Below are 20,095 nucleotides of genomic sequence, written 5' to 3'. Positions count from 1 at the left end.
ATTTGTATACCTAACCCTTAACTGTACCCCAAAATATCATAATAAAAAATATTGATTATAAAAAAATAAATGAATAAAGATGTGGGGTACAATTCAGGGTTAGGTATACAAACATTGATTATGCAGGGACCCTTGTTGAGGAGGTATGCCCCTCCATCCCCTAACAGTTTCCTTCAACTGCCAATCCCACCCCTACCCTGACAGTTTCTCACTACTGCCAATACCTTTCTTATAGTATTATAATTGTTCAAGGTCCACTTATGAGTGAGAACATATGGTACTCTGTTCTTTGTTTCTGTGATAGATAACTGAATATGATTGACTCTAAATCCGTCCTGGCAGGGGAGAAACCATGATCATGAGGATAAGAGAGACAATTTCTTCCTGAGAAGGGTTTTGTTCATTTTTAAAAATGGTGCTTGGCTTCTGTGTCCTGCGAAGTGCTAAGGTCCAAGAGAACAGCTGTGGCACCAGCCACTTCACCAGGAGAGTTCTGGTCACTTGCTCCCAAGTCCCCACTCAGTCAGCCACTCACACTCCCACTCACTCACAGACATGTTTGCAAAATTGTCCATATGCTCCCTCACTCACACAGGGACTCACATAGTCTGACTGGCTCTGCTGCCATCTTTCTACTTCTCCTTACTTTATTTTAATAAACATTTTTACTCTAGAGTCTTTGTTTGTTATTAATGCCAATTTTCCTTTATTTAATATTTGTTCCCTGACACTTAACATTTCTGGATTCTTATGCTTTAGATTTGTCTTTTATAAACAACACGTGGTTATATTAAAACAAATATGTATATTTGGGCATTTTTTGGTTTTTTAATTGGATAGATTTTAAATTTATGTCTACTTTTTATTTTCTTCTCTTTATTTTTCTTACCTGCTATATGCTTATTTTCTTTTTCTTGTTTTCTTGTTAATTATTTGGCTGTGCTGTTTTTTATCACTTCTGTTTTGGAACCTGTACACAATTATCCCTTGAACAATGAGGTGGTTGGGGCTTTGACCTGCTACACAGTTGAAAACCCATATATAACTTTCAACTACCTAAAAACTTAATTACTAATAGCCTACTGTTTACTGGAAGCCTTACTGATAACATAAACCATCAATTGACACATATTTAGTATATTATATATATTATATACTGTTTTCTTGCAATATAGTAAGCTAGAAAAATGGTATTAAGAAAATCATAAGGAAGAGAAAATATGTCTACTATTAATTTGAAGTGGATAATTAAAAGTCTTCATCCTTGTCATCTTCATGTTGAGTAGGCTGAGATGACGAAACAAGAGGAGTGATTGGTCTTGCTGTCTCAGGAGTGGCAGAGGTGGAAGAAAATGTGCATATAAGTGGAGCCACACAGTTCAAACTCATGTTGTTTGAGGGTCAACTGTACATTGTTTCTTATTCCTGCTGTAGTTGTCCTAGAATATGTATTTTTAACTTAGCAATATCTAATATACTTTAATACCTTTATACTCATACAGAGAAATACAGTGACTTTAGAACCTTTTAATTTCATTTACCTCTTGACTTAATATGCTCTTATTTAACTTTTAAAATCCCAAAGAAATTATTATCATTTTATACAATATTCCTTAAATTTTACCCACGTATTTATCTCTGTTTTTGCTTTTCTTTTTTTCTAGCATCTTAGACATTTCTATCTGGAATCACTTTACCCTCTGCCTAAAGAATATCCTACAGAAATTACTTTAAGGGGTGAATGGGATATCTGCAATTGGTTAAAACCTTTGTTTTTCTTAGATTCAAAATGTCTTTGTATTACTTCATTCTTGAGGGATATTTTAGCTGGCTATTATATATATATTGACAAATATTTTCTTTTAGCCCACTAGTGATGTTCCATTATTTCCTGACATCCATTATTGCTATTGAGAAGTAAGTCTTAAGTGTGAATCCTTTGAAAATAATAAATTTTCTGCGTCCCCCAAACCTGGCTATTTTTAAGATTTTCATTTTTATTTCCTATAGTCTAACTATGGTGTGTCTAGGTATAGATTTAGTTTTATTTTTCAGACTTTGGAATTACTTGAATTTGTGGTTTGATGTCTTTCATTAGCTATGGAAAATTTGTAGTCATTATCTCTTCAAGAATTACTTCTGTCTATTCTCTCTTTCATATTCTGGGACTTTAAGCACATATATTAGCAACATTTTTTCTCTTGATACTGGATTCTGGACAGTTTCTTCTGATCTACCTTAATAGTTCAGGTTCAGAAATTCTCTCTTTTGTTGTATCTGGTATACTGTTAAACTTGCTCACTATATTTTAAGATTTGGTTTTGTATTTTTCTTTTTAGAATTTCCACTTTTCCCTAAGTCTGTTATGTTCTGGTGTTTTTTTTTTCTTTGTGTACTCATCTGTCTTTGAATGTTTATCATTGTATTTAAAATATTATTTTTAGGAAACATTTGAGACTTAGAATGGCAGTTTCTTACTCTAAAGAAAAATTTTATCAGGACCTGGGATCTTTACCACTCAGAGACAGGCTTAATCTAAGGTTGAGGTTTGAGTTTCTCTGGCTATCCATGTGACAAAGCTCAGGCTGAAAGTCCATATAAATGTTAATTTACTTCCTTTCACTCTCTGTAGTCCTGTGGTATCCCAGTTTATATATAATTGGGATGTATCATCATGCTTCATACCTCAGATAGATTCTGGACTTTGATTTTGGTTATCCTTGTCCCAAGAAGTTGCCAAATCTGCAGCTCAGATTTGCAACTGTTTTAGCAAGCATTCTGAAAAGGAAAGCATCTTTGAATACTTATTACTGTTTCATCTTGTTAGCTGTTTGGTGCTTTGAACATCATGTTTTTTATATTACATGTAGCCTTCCTAGTTGCCCTCTGCAGAATGATCCACCATGCCACAATTAGAGATAGAAGTCATAATTGAGTTTTAAAGTTTAATTCTGTTTATATCTCAATTTTTGTTGTATGCATACCAATTTCAGCAATATCCCTGAAATAAGAGTAGGAGGATGTTTTTCATTGGCTATCATGTAAGCAACACTGTAATTGCCCTCCCAAGGCACATTAGTGTAGTCAATGTTTTGGCAATTTCCAAGGTTTCAACATATGAGTCATGTTCTTTTTTTAAATAAACAACTGATTGTTAACAAATTCTATTGTTTTGCTATCTAGAAAATATGGCAATAAGGTTTTTATCCTTGTTGTTGTTAAAAATATTCTTTTAAATATGTACTAGCTGCTATTTCATCACAGTTTATCATCTTGTTGTGACCTTATGGCAAAGTGATTCCAATATCTTTTGTATGTCATGTAGTTTGACTTTGAAGAATAATGATGAAATTGACCAAGTATCTTCCTACCGTGTACAGTTATTTTCTTACCTTATGTTGTACTATTTCTACTTTCTAAAAAATATAACATAAGAGAGGATTTTTAGCAAAAATTCAATGTTGGTGATTCCTAAATTACCCATAGACTTGTCTATTGTCAGTGGCAATTATATGATACTTTTAAAATCTGATTTTTTTATTCAGTAAATCTTTTGGAAATTTGCAATGATAGTTGTCTGAAACCTAACAATTTCAGCAAACAAATGAAGCAGTGGCATGATTTAATTAATCATGATTTCAGATAGCTGACAAATTTAGGTCTTCTAGTTGTTTCTGCATATCCAAACCACTGATTACCAGACAGAGAAGTAGTACACATGTGATAGCAACTATAATATTGTAGCAGTTTGCTCTTATATCATATTCAATACATATTCATACATGCTTATATCATACACAATACATATTCACATATAACTTAATGAATAGAATTCAAAGTATAAAGCATTTAAAGAAATTGTCATTTCAGTTCACCTTTAGAATGCTTGCTTGTCTTTAAAAATGAATAGTCATGTATAGACAAGAAACTTAGGTAATATATCTTGTTTGTAATCCTGATGTTATACTAAATAAATTTAACGTTAATCTATGAGAGCACAGGATCATTGATCACTCCTAATACTAGGATGTCAGAAATGATGTAGAAATACCCTTTTGGCTAAAGGCCAATACTGAAGCCACATTGCAGATTTTGGTCAAATACTAAGGCTATAGGTGAACTTTGGTACATCTCTGGTAAGTGTTTTCTAGAGTTATATTCCTTTTATGTTTTCTCCTCTGGTAATAATTTTGTACTATGAAGTAACAGTAATTACAACATTTAAAAAGTATTCAAAATATAGTTTAAAATTGGTATCTTTTTTTTTGTACAGAGTGTTCAAGGAAGCAGACTTTTAACTGAGAAATTTGTATCTGAAAGCAAGGAAAATGTCATTATTTCAGATCATTTTAGTAGAACAAATTTGAAGGTATGTATAGTTTTTGTTCTTATTTGTGGGTTGGTTACTATCTGCCTATAGTTAAGAAATTATTTCTAGTAATTCCAGAAATGATTTCTTTTTTCCTTTTGGAAAAAAATTTTTATTGTTATTGTTTTTTAATTTGTATAAATTTAGGAGGTGTAAGTGTAATTTTGTTAAAAATTTTAAGCATTAATTTTGTTACATGCATAGTAGTGAAGTCAGGGCTTTTAGGGTATTCATCACTCAAATAATGTATATCGTACTCCTTAAATTATCTCTCATTGACCACCCCACCAGCCCCATTCAGAAATTCTTTCTTTTTTTGTTTTTTGTTTTGAGTTGGAGTCTCACTCTGTCACCCAGACTGGAGTGCAGTGGCCGCTCCTGGCCACCGCAGCCTCGACCTGCTGGGCTCCGGTGATCCTTCCACCTCAGCCTTCCGAGTAGCTGAAACTACAGGTGCGCGCTACCATGCCTGGCTAATTTTTGATTTGTTGTAGAGATGAGGTCTCGTCAAGTTGCCCAGGCGGGTCTCGAACCCATGGGCTCAGGCAATTCACTCACCTCAGCCTCCCAAAGTGCTGGGATTACAGGCTGAGCCACCGAGCCTGGCGTAGAAATTATTTCTTGGTACATCTTCATTCTGGGAAATGACTCAGACCATTCTGTTGTATCTTTGCTGAGGGCATATTTTCTTTCTCAAATAGTATGCTTTATTTTGACACTTAGAAGATGTTATTTATTAATCAATAGCAGGGTATCTACTGTGAGTTTTTCTAAGATTTCCAGTTTTTTTGCTCATTCTTAGGTCTTAAATGGTTTAAAAAAACCCCACATATTTATGAATCTTTTGACCAAATGGGGAAGCTGTTTATGGCCATGAAGTGGAGGAAAACTGCACTAAATGGTCATTAGATGCTACTTATGACTGTAGTATCACTACAGTATATCCAAGTAAACTTATCAAGTAATAAACATAATTGGAGAGAAAAGACTGTGATTGAGGGAAGAAGAGAGGCACAAAATTTGTAAAATTGGTTAATAATGACCTAACCTTTTTGGAGGACAAACAGAACATTTTTTTTTCTCTCTCTCTCATTAGTGCTCTCAGTCCTCCACCACCCTTGGTGATATCTCGGGGTGCCATGTGCCACGTCGTGGAGAGTCTTAGTGCTCTGGGGCAAATCAAACCCCGATTGTAGTCAGTTAGCTAGGTTAAATATGTTTCCATGCCTCTTCCATTGCCCCATCATCCCCCATCAGTCAGAATACATTTGTGTGTGTGTGTGTGTGTGCGCGCGCAATGTTTCTAATATGGGTCATCTTTTATTACTTTCTTTATGGCATTTATCAAATATGTGTCCTTTTGTGCATTTGGTCTTTTTATTTCTTACCAGCCTGGGGTCATATCATTTGTATTCACTGTTTTTATCTGCAGCATCTAGAGCAGCGAATTTTGCTTAAAAATAATTAGATCAAATGACACTTTTCTGATCTGGATGATGGTTGCACTTTCTAGACTAATGTAGTAGCATTACTTAACCTACCTGTCAGATAGTACCATTTTTAGTAACCGCTCTTTGCAGTCCATCTTGCTGTATGCATAAAACACAGGTATGATTTTGTCACTCGTGTCTTAGTGGATTTATCAACTCCATTTACCAAATAAAGTCAGAGTGCTTAACTAAGCCTCATAACCTAGCCTCAAACTCTATATTTTATGTTGCCTCCATTATTACTTCTACGTCTAAGTAACCTCCATCTACCCTGTACTCTGCCTGCACCAGAGTCACTGTGGACTAAAATTGCTGGCACTTTGACACTTTTCTGTGCTAGTTTAGACTATTGCCTTGGCCTGGGATGTTCTCAATCCCTCCTCAGTCTATGACTATGCTGCTGCTAATCACACACCAGGTCTGATGCCTCCTCTTTAAGTTGGTCTCTCCAAGTTCCTCCCCTTTCTAGGTTGACCCCTCCCTCTCCTGCATTCTCTTTGCATCTGATTCATGCCATCTGTACGGTCATTGCCACAGTCATTTTGACCATAGATATTTATAGCTGTTTGGACCACAAGAATATTTGAGGTAATGGAACACATCATTTTCTTTGTACTTTCTGCTCTAGTATAGTAGTACTTTCCAATTTTTTAGTATACTAACAACAGTCTGAGTGATATTATAGTAACTGGTAATATTTCTATGGTTCTCTAGAGTAACAGGTTGAGATAGCTCATGATTAGAGATGATTGTCCAGGGGCACGGTGAAGCAGATTCATGGCTCAGCATTTCTGTTGTCCGTTCACACACACGGGTGCCACTGAAACCAGCTGGGTAGCTTGGCTCTCTATACCACCTTGCACATGGCAGATATTTAGTGTTTGTTATGTCAAGTTGAATTAAAAAAATAAGATATTATATGGTTTTCTAAATTAACTGATAGATTTTAAAAATCTACTTCTCTACAGTAATGCTTTGACCTTATATTGTACTATTGCTATTTTCTTTCTTTCTTTTTAGATTAGAAAATATAGTTTATTTACAAAGTTAATGAGAGAGAGAGAGGAGATTCACCTCTCTAAGGAAGGAGAGGGGACCGGAGCTTGGGAAAACATGGCCTGGCCATAGCTCAAAAAGCACATGGTCATACCATAGCTTAGCAAGACAATGGCCCCTAATACTTCTTTCCAAAACAATATAACATGAGAGAATTTTTACCAGAAATTTAATGACAGTAATTTCTAAATTACCCATAACTTTCTCTATTGTGACTTCAAAATTAGTAAAAGTCTGTATTTCTGAGTTTTATAAATTTACCTAAATAGTTATTAGCCACCGTTGCATGTATTTTAGTTTACCAAATAATATCTATGGTTAATGTATATTTCTCATTTGATTATTTTACAGTCATTCTTACTAAGAAAATCTGCATCATATGAAAATATCAAAAAATGTTTCAATGTACAACTTCCACAACTAAAGGTATTATAATTTTTCAGATTTTACTATCTAAATGAAGCATTTATATGTCTAGCAATAACAGTCGCCTTCTTTTTGTAATGCACATATATTCTATATTATGTGTCTAGTTACATATTGCATGATATTTAGTTTCCTGAGATGGGGGACTATAGTAAGTCACAGAGGGTTAATGTCTCTTGTACTTTAATATATCTTAAAGTACATAACTAACTTGTATGAAATTGTAATGGCACAATAGGCAGGGAATGGTATATCAAAGGATTGGAAGTAATGATCTTTTATAGGTAGTGTCTATTATGAGAGTTTCAAGTATTAATGTATAATTATTGAAATTATAAGTATTAATGTTATAATATTAAATAAGAGTATAAATTAAGTTGATTCTCTAATGATTAGATAAAATAAATTCGCAATAGGCTGGGAGAATTGGAATTGGATTTTACTGATTGGAAGTTATTGTAGAAAATATTTAAATAGCATTATCTAGAAATTCAATATTGTGAAAGTGCTTCTGTAAATAGACTCAAATTTGTTATATTATTATAGAATAAGGCATTTTAGTAGTTTTTGATCATTCTATCAATTTGTTTGCAATATATGGAAAAGTAGAGCATATGCTTTATTTGGATATGTAGAGAGCATTCTCTTTCAATTAAAAATACATAAAATTAGCCGGGCTCGGTGGCTCAGCCTGTAATCCCATGCCTTGGGAGGCTGAGGTGAGTGGATTGCCTGAGCCCGCATGTTCGAGACCCGTCTGGGCAACTTGGCGAGACCTCATCTCTACAATAAATCAAAAATTAGCCAGGCGTGATAGCGCACTCCTGTAGTTCCAGCTACTTGGAAGGCTGAGGCAGAAAGATCACCGGAGCCCAGCAGGTCAAGGCTGTGGTGGCTGGGAGTGGCCACTGCACTCCAGTCTGGGTGACAGAGTGAGACTCCAATGCAAAAAAACCAAAAAAACAAAAAACCCCCAAAAAACATAAAATGATAATCGATGCATATCTGTTTTATAGTGTTGTTTATATGTACCTAATGAAATGTCATATGACCAACCAAATTATTGTACTTTGCTTAATTAACCCATTTTAAATGTTATAATCTGATCTTTGAATAATCTTTAGAATACATGATTTTTAAATTAAAATTAATTGACCAAACTACATGAATAATAATTGTAACAGAATTCATTCTAAATAGATAGCAACTAAATTGATTTTATGTTTTCTTTCTTTTTTTTTTTTAACCTCTTTGCTTCCTTATTAAGAAAGTAAAATCTTTAGTTGAATTGAGGAAGAAGGAGACTATAGTCCCTTTGGAAATCAAGGATGACATGCAAAACAGTATAAAAGAAGTTATGTTCCAGAAAGCAAGGGAGTTGAAGCGCCAACTTGCTAAGCAAAATAAAACTGAGGAGTTCATCTATGAGAAAAAAAATATAGAAGTCATCTTTGATAACATTCATGAAAAACACAGTTTGAAAGATCTGTCTTTCTCTCTCATTGAAGCATCTAGAAAAGCTGGCATTAGTTACATTGTTTATCCCAAGGGAAAGACGATGAAATGGAAGAAAAGATTGAAACAACAAAAACTTGCAGAAGTGTATAATGAGCTATCCAAGCCTCCAAAATCTCTTAAAAGGTCTTGCTTAAGTGATGTATTTTTTTAATAGTTTAAGAAACATGTTGTGGTTTTGGCCTTAAGTTAATAATCTCACCCAGTGAAGTTACTATTCAGCATTGAAAATGCGCTGAACTCATTAAAAAAATATAGAGATTTCACAGTATAAATATGTAAATGGTTCAAATTATAATGTAAAGAGGGGCATGAAGTAAGACTAAATCAGTTTGAGGGCTAAAGGAAATCTTCCAGCGAAAAGAAAAACATTTTTCAAGTTTTTTTTTTTTTTTTTTTAATTGGAGTCTCACTCTGTCACTCAGGCTGGAGTGCAGTGGTATGCTCATGGTCACCCCAGCATCGACCCGCTGGGCTCTAATGACCCTTCCACCTCAGTCTTCCAAGTAGTTGGAACTACAGGTGTGTACTATCATGCCTGGCTAATTTTTGATTTATTGTAGAGATGAGGTCTTGCCAAGTTGCCTAGGCTGGTCTTGAACCCGTGGGCTCAGGCAATCCTCTCGCCTTAGCCTCCCAAAGTGCTGGTATTACAGTCTGAGCCACCAAGCCTGACCAAATTTTTCAAGTTTTAACAAATGATTTAGCTCCAAATATATGTGTGTGTGTGTGTGTGTGTGTGTGTGTGTGTGTGTGTATGTATATGTATATATATGTGTGTGTGTATATATGTGTGAGTATACATATATATATATATATATATATATACACACACACACACCACATATATATGTATATATCCCTGCTCCAAACACATACCACCCATTCAAAAGTCAAAATAGATTGCTGACATTTGATTATTTTCAAATTTTTAAATTATTGAATTGAGTAATAAATCTAGAGGGACAAATTTTTTTTTTTTTGTATTTGTGAGCTCTTATTCAGGGATTGACACACAGAAATAATTGATTGTACTCCTAACTTGGAAGTAACAGTAGCTAGCATATTTAAAAAATATGGAGGGACCTGAAATGATAACCAAAATGGCAGGTATGTTCATGATTAACGGCAGAACATGATTTTCTTATACCCAAAGTATTGTGCAAAATAGTTTCCAAATAGCTCTGAGATTTATTTCTCTTTAAATGTCCTCAGATGACGCAAAGTTTATTAAACTTAAGTGTTTTGTAAAAGTAAAGACTTTCCTGGTGATAAAGGAATAAAAAATGTTTGTTTTATTTTTATAAAGACTTGATGTCTACAAAAAGGTTAATTGTCTCTTGGTATGGTAACATGTTATCCCTGAGTAGACTGAGGAATAACATTTTATAATTGGGAGTGAAAGGGTGGAACAACTCTAGTGGAGAATGCCATTCACATCCCGAGTTCACTGTATATTACTTGTGCTTACGTTTCTCCTGCAACAAATATAATACCTGGAAGCTTTTTGTTAGATTATCTTCAGAACACTTCAGGTAGGTTTTTCTAAGTTGACAAGTATTTTAGATCAGAACCAGAAGTTTGCATCTACTTTTTTGATACATTGAATGATTTAAAAGTACTGTGGATCTTCACCACTCTAGAAAGGATAATACACACAGTACCATTTTGATCATGACCTAAATGATTTCTATCTAAATAAAGGATATAAACTGATAAAATGCTGCTTCTTGTGGGAAGTGGTACTGCTTACTGACCCATTTTTTGCCTTTTAATAACTGAACTTAAAATTTGCATATGATGGCATAACAAGGGCCATAGGATGAACTTTTTGGTGGAAGCAGTAAAACAAACCATGGAAATATTTATCGAAAACAATACATTAGTACAGCTTTCTTTCCTTCTTTAAAAAAATTAGTTTAAAACATAAATGTAGATACAAAATAATTGTTAGTTCTAAATAAGCTTATGGGGCAACGTTAAAAATAATTTTATTCTTGTAGCTTGAGACGTTTTCACTAATCTTAACTTGGTAATTCAGAAATATCCTTATTACCATTTTATATCCAACCTTTAAACTTGTTTAATCACACCCATTCTTGGCTGACTTCCTTGATGGTTGGAATCATATGTTCTCATATGTCAAGTCAAATCTTGACTGTGGAAAGCCACTCCTGCCAAAGGCTATTGGAGTTGACTGACCCAGACTTATGCATTTCCCTTCAGTTCCATTTTTATAAGTTACCCTTGTGGCTTCCCTCTTTAGCTAGGACATAGCAGGATGCCATGAGTCTGCAACAACTTTGCAACTTCACAGTTCCTTTGCTTCTGTTCCCCTACTGTCATTCTTTTCCAACTTTGAGGTCAGCATCCACAAAGCTTTTCAAAGGTATTGTGCCCTCTCACCTATGCATTTTGTTTGTTTTTTTTCCTCCCCAGGTGTTAGGGCTTAAATAAGTGTGTTCCATATTGCCGACAAACTCCCATCTTCCACAACCTTCATCCCTCCATAGCAGTGGCTCACAAAGTATAATCCCTGCATCAGTGTTACCTGGGAACCTGCTATAAGTATAAATTCTGGAACTCTACCCTAGGTCTACTGAATTAGAGACTCCAGGAGTGGGGCCCCAAATCTATATTTTAACATGCCTTCAGGTGACTCTGACAAATGCTGAAGTTTGAGAACCCTTCACTTAGAGTATTCCAGGGTGTTCCATCCAAGGCCATGCAGGATAGAACCAGCAGCCACGGATCCAAGGCCAACTCTGTGGAGGAGGTATGTGGATGGCTCAGGTTCTGTAATGGTTGTGGCTCCATGAGAGAGTTCAGGAGTTACAGCTGAGTGACTTGGGGGAGTGCTTACATCAGGCTCATTACATACAGCATGTGAGGCAATGTCACCGTGTGCTCATTGAAAGATATTCATACAGGAGAGGACTGAGTGTCTCAGATGGGGGATCTGACAATCCTCCAGCCCATCTCCTCTGTCAAGGTAAGATAAGTGGAGTTTGGAAATTCAAATTCTCCCCTCAAATTTTCCCCATCTGCTAGCATGTTCATAGTTCATATTATAATTTCTTATTTCATTCCTAGTAGCTTCATTGCCTTGGTACACAAGATTTAGAGGGTTTAGATATTTATTAGGTACTGAAGCTACTCTTGGGCCTGAAAGAAGTAGTCAACCGAATACACAATTTTTATAGTCATTGTTGTTGTCCTAGTGACTTAACGGCTTATAGCTACTTGATCTCCCAATGCCTTGCCTTCCATCTGGACATAGTTCCTGTTAATACTGATGATAACTGGACAAGTTTTGGTACCATCACATACCTTATATTACCTATGCTTTGTTTTACTCTGGCAAGGAGGTTATCCTGGAATCCTTTTTGTATATGTGTTTCCTGAGTCCATCTCTGGTACCAATTACTTTTTCAGTCAAGGTTCCTGTAGTAAGCAGATAGCACTCTCAGCTTAGGATAATTCTGAGAGGTTATGATAAAGGACCAATTTACAAACATATCAGAGTATAGGGATACCAAAAAAGATAATGCAGTATCCTGGGGCTAAGAATAGTAAAGCCATTTTCTACCCTTAAGTTTGAGGGGACAAAAAGAGGGAGTGATTCCTAGGACCTGGAAGAGAAGTGTTGCATAGAAAGGTTTTCTGGAAAGCGGTAGTGATCTTTGGTCAAGAATCACAGCCAGTTTGAAACTCTTCATGAGGGAGCCAGAGGAATAAACACCTGGACTTCACTCTCCTCCTACCCTCTGTTGGGGCTCTTTAATGGACAGACTCTGTGAGAAGACAGAGGACAAGAGATCTTATGGGTTATAGTCTGCACAGCAGTCTCCCAAGGCAGAAGGCAAGAAAGAGATTAATGTAGAGGTACAGAAAAAATGTATCTACCTGGCACAGAAGGCCTTTTAAATGTGGCATTTGGTCCAAAACATGACATGAGAAGAAGCCAGCTTTTCAGAAGGTCTGAGAAGGGCAATGGCCTTGAGGCTTGCTCAAGGATGATGTGGAAAATAGGGAGTAAAGGGTCGTATAAGTACTGGTGCTTTCAGAGATCTGTACTGGGGCCTCATCATGTGGTACCTTGTAGACCATGGTGAGAAACTTGATTCTCATACTAGGAACTAGAGGAAGATCTCGGAGGGAGTGTCACGATCTGGTTTATGTTTGAAAAAGACACATGCTGTCTGCCATGCAGAGAATGAGTTAGGGCACAAATGGAAGCAGGGAATTAAGAGTTAGTACTCTAAGCAGAATAGATGATGGCAGCTGGCACTAGAATATGACTGGAATGGAGAGTGTAAGACAGTAATGAAAGGGAAGGAAACAAACGTTTCTCACTTTTATTTTCCTAGTGTTTAGCACTAGATCTTTCTTGTAGTACACACTCAGTAGCTCTGAAATGATGAGATTAATTTGTTTGCTTCCAGTAGTGTGTGTTTATCCTGTCTCTCGCGGTTAGCACAGTACCAGCCACATAGTAAATGGTACTAAATGAAACTAATGGAGACTTTGAGAAGGCAAATCCCAGATTTGTAGTATTTGAAAGCCTATCAGGTATTATTTAATTCGATAACCTTTCAGAGAAGGGTAAAGCTGGGATGTTTATTTGGTAGTCTGCTGTGTACTCAACTCCTTTCTTTTCCCTGCTGCCTCAAATACATGTCCTTTCCAACTTCTTGGGTGGCATTTTCATGCTTACCTCCTTAATTCTCCATTGTAATTCCCTCTGGTAGGTGGTAGTGGGGCATGTAAATTAAACCTGAAAGGAGCATTGATCCCATTATTTTAGTACTCTAGGGAGGTTACCTCTTGAAAAATGCTCCTTTGCCTTCAGAAACTCTACAGAGATTCTTCATATAGTCTTATAATTTTACTGAATGAAAAGGAGGACTTGGGTTGCATACAATTAGCACGTAATTTTATTTGATAACAGAGAAATAGTAGTTTTGTGTGTGGCTGAGTTGATTTATTAATTAAAGAAGATAATTAAATTTCTGTAATTAAAACATGACTCTTTTATAAACTAGATCAACATCTCATGGAATACTTCCTGAACAGAAGAAGTATTTGCTCAAAGTTCCATTATACGAACGTCAAATACGGTGTCCTAGCTTACCTACGTGTTTAAATTTTGAAACATTTATCCAAAGTGAGGGAGGAATTCCAGAAAACAGTGATCCTCGAACGTGGGCTCTTGAAATATGCACTAAGCACAAAGTCCAGAGCGCGCCCATACCAGAGAAGAAAGTTGATAAAATGTCTCTTCTCGAAGACCTGCCTGAAAAACTGCAAGAACCACCCAAACTAGAACTAAGTGATTGTTTGGAATCTGAGCTTCCACTGGAGATTGTTAAATATTTTGAATCTCAAGTGGAGATTTTGACTGAGGAAATAAATAATACGAAAAAATATCCTGCATTTGCATATTGTAGGCGTGGAGCTATTTATAGGAAACTGGGAAAATTGCAGAGTGCCATGAATGATTTGCAGGAAGTAAGTTTTACTTAATCAGAATAGCGATATTAACCACTTGCACTTGCTTTTAGTTATACAGTGATTTTTACTGAAATTTTGCACAATGAATGCTTATGGTATAGTATTTGAGATTATAACAATATAATGACTGACAATTTTCAAATAATTAATATTAAAAACACTAGACTTTTTAAAACCCATAAAATTGATTTTTATTATACATCTTTCCAAAAAAAGTAGTTAGTTTGAGCAAAATAAATGGGAAAATACTTTCATAACACTCCACTAAAATCTTTTATGTCTTTTCTTGTAATGGTACATGCTGAGTCATAAAGTCCTGAAGGTCATGCTTTACAATGGAGTTAAATTGTCTAAATTATAAGTAAGGAGATTTGGGGGATTAGGAAAAATGAATATACCAAACTAGGTCATAGTTTCTTCATTCACTACACCTGTGCTTATAAGATAAATTTTTTTTTAATTCTTAGGAATAAAATAGTTTATAATAATATATACTAATTAGCAAGTTGTTTTATATTCATCCAGATATAAGTACATAATTTATAATATCTACTGGATTCAAGTAATCTTGAGATACTTAACATGTATTTGATAACTTGAAAACATCATTAAAATATGAATTCAATAATTTAATTAAAAAAGCACTAGATTTTTGTTTGAGAGATTGAAAGGTTTCATTTTATGCTATACACATACAAAGCCACTGGGATCAATAGCATTTGAGAAATGTATTTGATAGGATATCTTCCTTTAACAAATCATCCTTAATGAAATCTATGCACATGCTTTCTAGGCTATATTCTTGGAGCCATTGTTTCTCAATGCCTATTGGCATCGACATTTCATTTATCTTTTCCAAGACAAAATTAGTGAAGCTTTGGATGACTTGAATTATATACTTAAATACAATAAAAATCATGCAGGTAGGTTGTCTGTGCAGATAGTTATATTTTTACCTCAGCCTTTTTCATTTATTGATATTATCAAGATACATAAATCAATGTACATGTGTTCTGAAAAAATGACTTCCTTCAATTAAAGTTTTTACTCTAGATATTGTAAGTTCAGGGCTCATACAATCTTATATTGTTTTCAAAATGCTCATTATGGTTTGAAATGTTAATGTTCTTGATATATATTACAGTAAATCGGTTCCCTACTACTCTTTTACAAGAATAATATAAACTTAAAGTTTTTAGGTGCAGAAGTAATTTACAAATCTTTTTTTTGACCACAAATCTCTGATTTAGATTTGTTGTGTACCTAGGATTTCTGGTTAGATGAAATCTCTGCCTTTGCCCTATGTACTATCATCTAACCAACTTGAACCACTAGACATCGAATTTTCTAGGAATGTGAAAATGTAATACTCATTTTTGTGTCCCCAGCACATACAACATACCTGTAGAACCATAAATGAGTATTTATCCAGCCTTTTAGACAAATTTGGCATTGTTGAAATAAAAAAATTAAATTAAGTGGTTAGGAAGGTATGATAGAGAAAAATTATTTTAAGACTACATTTTTAGAGGGAGAGAGATTAATCTTTAAAAATTTTCATAGTTAATAAAACAGCTATAATAATACATTTTTCCTGTTTAATCTTCTTTAGAGGCATATTTATCAAAGGCAGAAATTTTCAGGGAAAGAAAAGAAATTACTCTGGCAATTCTAAACTATTCCCAGGCAATTAAGTGCAAGCCAATAGATGCTGATATCTATTTTCGGAGGGGTGAGATGAATGAAATAGCAAACAAAGTGCTGGCCATTGATGACTTTTCTAAAGTAAGCTTTATCACATATATTGCTGCCATTTTTATGTTCTAGATTGTGACATTCTTCCACTAATAGTATAGTATAGCAAATTTTTGAAAGTATTTTCATATATATTATATAATCAAAATTAATTTATTATAGGCTAGGGGCTAGAGTTTTTTAAATACCGAATTTAATATTAATACTACATTAGTGATTTTAAAAACAGTATTGTTAAATGAATGGATTCACATCAGAGTTGGGTGTGGGGACACTAAGACAATACTGAGCGGGGTTCAACTTTTCTAGCTTTCTCCTCTTGAATCACGAAACATTGGTTAAAGAAGCCTTTGAAAGTTGTTTTTTCTCTTTAAACAATAGAGAAAATTGTTTTCCACTTTTTAGCTCTTGAATAGTTGATTCTCTTCTGCAGGGAAACTATTTGCCCTCAAAGAAGCAGTTCTTACTTTTTCATTCAGTCATTCACTCACTCACAAATATTTATTTACTAAAACTTGGTATAATGTAGTGCATATATATTATTGCAAATTAAAATAAGTGCTATGAAGAAAATAAGGACTGTTGAAGAATAATATGTATTTGGTTGGGGATGTCAGAGTATTTGAATCAGGTTTAGCTGAACTATACGTTGAGTCTAAAGTCAAGGTGGAATAGCCCCCTGATTGTAGCAAAATTGTAATTCTGATTTCCTGACTTTTAACTCCAAATTCTTAGTCCTTAGTACCACTGAGAATTTAGAAGAAATTCTTTAAATAGCATAACTTTCCGTGTTCTTGACTGCCGTTTCTTAGTTTGTGGTGATTTAGCCACTACTATGATATTCTTCTGCTCAAAGAGATAATATTCTAGTCTATTTTATTCTAGAATATTGTATCCAAAAACCTTTTCGAAGATATTGAAATTATTAGGTTATGTATTCTGTTTATTTCCTTCATCTGGTACAAATAGTTTAAAAATAGATTAATGTAGCATGTTGGGGTCAAACAAATTTCAAACATTTTAGAGTTATTGTTTTATTTTTCTGTTTTAAAAATACTTGGTAACTTCCTTTGTGCTTCCGTTCTTTTCACTACAGTAGGGAAGAAGTTTTATAACTATGTATATAATGATTTAGTCTGTTCATTCTATTGTCTTTCATTTCAATGGAAAATAGATGAACAATGCCAATATCAGTTCATTTCTCTTCTCTATTTGAATGATTAGATTAGTCTATATTTGATTTGATTGTACCAGGCTTGATCTAGTCCAATGTATCTTTAATTTTAGGATAAAATACTGTGATAGATCCAATAAATCCCCCTATAGTTGAACATTTCACTTACGAATTATTATCAGTAAAAATTTTAGTGGGAAAAGCCTTGACTTCTTGTATACTTGTTTTTTTGTCTTAGAAAATATTGCCTCTCTAGAATTTGATGATGAATGGACTTCCTAAAGATATGTTCTTTAGCTGCAAATCTGAAAATTTTAGCATCTTAAAGTGGTTTGCTTTTATGTAATCTGAAGTTGAGAACATGATTGTAATTCACTTAACTTATATGATTATATACTATCCTTAGTACTTTTTTCATTATGTGGTGTTTACATACCTCTCCCATTTCTGTAGTGTATTTTTTATGATCCCAAAAGAACAGATGCATTATTGAAACGTGGGCTATTTTATTTTGAAAACAAAAGCTGGCTTGCAGCCATACAGGATTTTACATCATTGTTAAATATAGATCACCAAAATTCTCAAGCAAGGTAAGAATTATTTAAGGTGTCATTTAAAAAATTATTATTATTAAAAATACATTTAGAGGAAAGAAAATTGATTGAAATATATAAGACAGCTATTTAAAATAATGGTTCAATTTTCAGTGCCATCAGTAAAGGAGAAATCCTTGCCTATATCCTAATGGTGTGAGCAATTTAATTTAACAGGCATAAGTGACAATTTAGAATTGTTTCATTGCATTTCTTAGATACTAGTTATCAATTTCTAAAGCATTGCCCACCACCTATATTTCTTCCTTGCATCTCTTTTTAAAATATACTTTGTATCTGAAGTACAGAGAAACATTCCTATGATTTCCATAATACCTTATTGTAATTTGTATATTAAACGGTTCTTCCAACCTTAATGTGCATAGTACACTTCTCATTTTGTTGCTTTTCTTTTAATCTAAGTTTCATTGTGAAGAGGTTTAAAATGTGTATATAGTCGTGCCTACTCATCTTTTTACATGCAATTTTAAATTTTAAATCTTTTTATAGAAAAATAAAGCATGTATCCAGAAAAGTGTACAAAGTGGAAATGCACAGCTTAATGACTTACCAACAATATAAACACCCGTGTTTCTTGACCCGCCACCACTAGGTCAAGAAACAACCTTTCAGCACTCTAGAAACTCCTTTGTGCCTGTGACCTGATCCTGGGAAGATAGCCACTGTCCTGACTTTTATTTTAATCACTTCCTTCTAGCTCTTTATAGTTGCATTACATAAGTGTGTGTCCTTAAATATTCTTATTTTAGTTTTGACCATTTTTTGAACTTAATATAAATGGAATTATATGATAGTATTCTTTCATGTCTAACTTATTTTGCATGTGACTCTAGTTTTCTCACTTTTTTCCTACAGTATTCAGCTGATGAGTATGTTACAATTTACTTATTCATTCTACTGTTGATAGATGTTTGAGTGTTTCTAGTTTTTGATAATTATGCATAGTTTTGTTGAACATTCTTGTACATGTCTTTTTGTACATGTTCAAAAATTTTAAAATTTCCATCAATCTGATAAATTAAAATAATGTTTCATTGCTTTATTAATTAGCATTTCTGTAAGTCAGAACCAAAAATATATTTATTGATATTTTCTTTTCTTTTTTTTTTTTTTTTGTGTTGGAGTCTCACTCTGTCGCCCAGACTGGAGTGCAATGGCCGCTCCCAGCCACCGCAGCCTCGACCTGCTGGGCTCCGGCGATCCTTCTGCCTCAGCCTTTCAAGTAGCTAGAATTACAGGCATGCGCTACCACACCCGGCTCATTTTTGATTTATTGTAGCGATGAGGTCTCGCTGCCCAGGCGGGTCTTGACCCGTGGGCTCAGGCAATCCACTCACCTCAGCCTCCCAAAGGCGTGGGATTACAGGCTGAGCCACCGAGCCCAGCTTCTTTTTTTTAACATTTAACTTTTTTTATTTTAAAATTGTAGGATACAATTCAGGGTTAGGTATAAAAATATTCATTGTGCAGATACCCTTGTTGATGAGGTGTGCCTCCCCTTACACAGGCAGATTTCCACTACTGTCAATTCCATCTCTCTGTCCCCCCTCCCCCCACAGTTTTTTGCTACTGTCAATCCTCTTCTTATATTATTATGGTAGTTGTTAAGGGTCCACTTATGAGTGAAAACGTGTGAAACTCAGTTCTTTGTTTCTGTGAAAGATCACTCAGTATTATAGACTCTAAGTCCACCCAGGTTGCTGCAAAATTCATGATTTTGTTCTTTTTCATGGCTGTGTAATATTCCATTGTATATATGTTGCATATTTGTTTTATCCAGTCCTCTTTTGCTGGGCAGCACGGTTGGTTCTGTGATCTTGCTATTGTGAACAATGCTGCGATAAACATATGTGTGAAGGTATCTTTTTTATAGAGTGATTCGAGTTCTTCCGGGTATATTCCCAGTAGGGGGATTGCAGGGTCATATGGAAGGTCAATTTTTAGAACTTTAAGGAATCGCCACACTGTTTTCCACAGAGGTTGTACCAGTTTACACTCCCATCAACACTGTAGAAGCGTTTCTTTTTTACTAATCTTCTCCAGCATCTGTTATTTTTTGTTTGATGATGGCCGTTCTGACTGGAGTTAGGTGGTATCTCAGTGTAGTTTTAATTTGCATCTTTTAGATGACTAGTGAAGCTGAACATTTTTTTCATGTATCTATTGTCTGTTTGTATGTATT

General features: G+C 34.6%; 1 protein-coding gene across 1 annotated transcript in view; it reads left to right on the top strand.

Annotated features, from left to right (window-relative positions):
• Positions 1–20,095, top strand: part of LOC103268029 — a gene marked incomplete at its 3' end in the record, with an annotated part of 156,403 nt that overhangs the window by 97,510 nt on the left and 38,798 nt on the right. Inside the window, exons 11-17 of the mRNA XM_008065589.2 lie at positions 4,274–4,369; positions 7,267–7,341; positions 8,609–8,982; positions 13,902–14,367; positions 15,164–15,293; positions 15,983–16,155; positions 17,753–17,889. Of these exons, the coding sequence (XP_008063780.2) occupies positions 4,274–4,369; positions 7,267–7,341; positions 8,609–8,982; positions 13,902–14,367; positions 15,164–15,293; positions 15,983–16,155; positions 17,753–17,889 (1,451 nt within the window). The remainder of the gene's footprint in view (positions 1–4,273; positions 4,370–7,266; positions 7,342–8,608; positions 8,983–13,901; positions 14,368–15,163; positions 15,294–15,982; positions 16,156–17,752; positions 17,890–20,095) is intronic.

This window comes from Carlito syrichta, unplaced genomic scaffold (genome assembly GCF_000164805.1).
Source record: "Carlito syrichta isolate Samal-C Ts95f unplaced genomic scaffold, Tarsius_syrichta-2.0.1 Scaffold308670, whole genome shotgun sequence".
Lineage (NCBI taxonomy): Eukaryota > Metazoa > Chordata > Mammalia > Primates > Tarsiidae > Carlito > Carlito syrichta.
The sequence above is the reverse complement of the archived record's forward strand: the minus strand, read 5'-3'. Positions and strand labels throughout refer to the sequence as shown.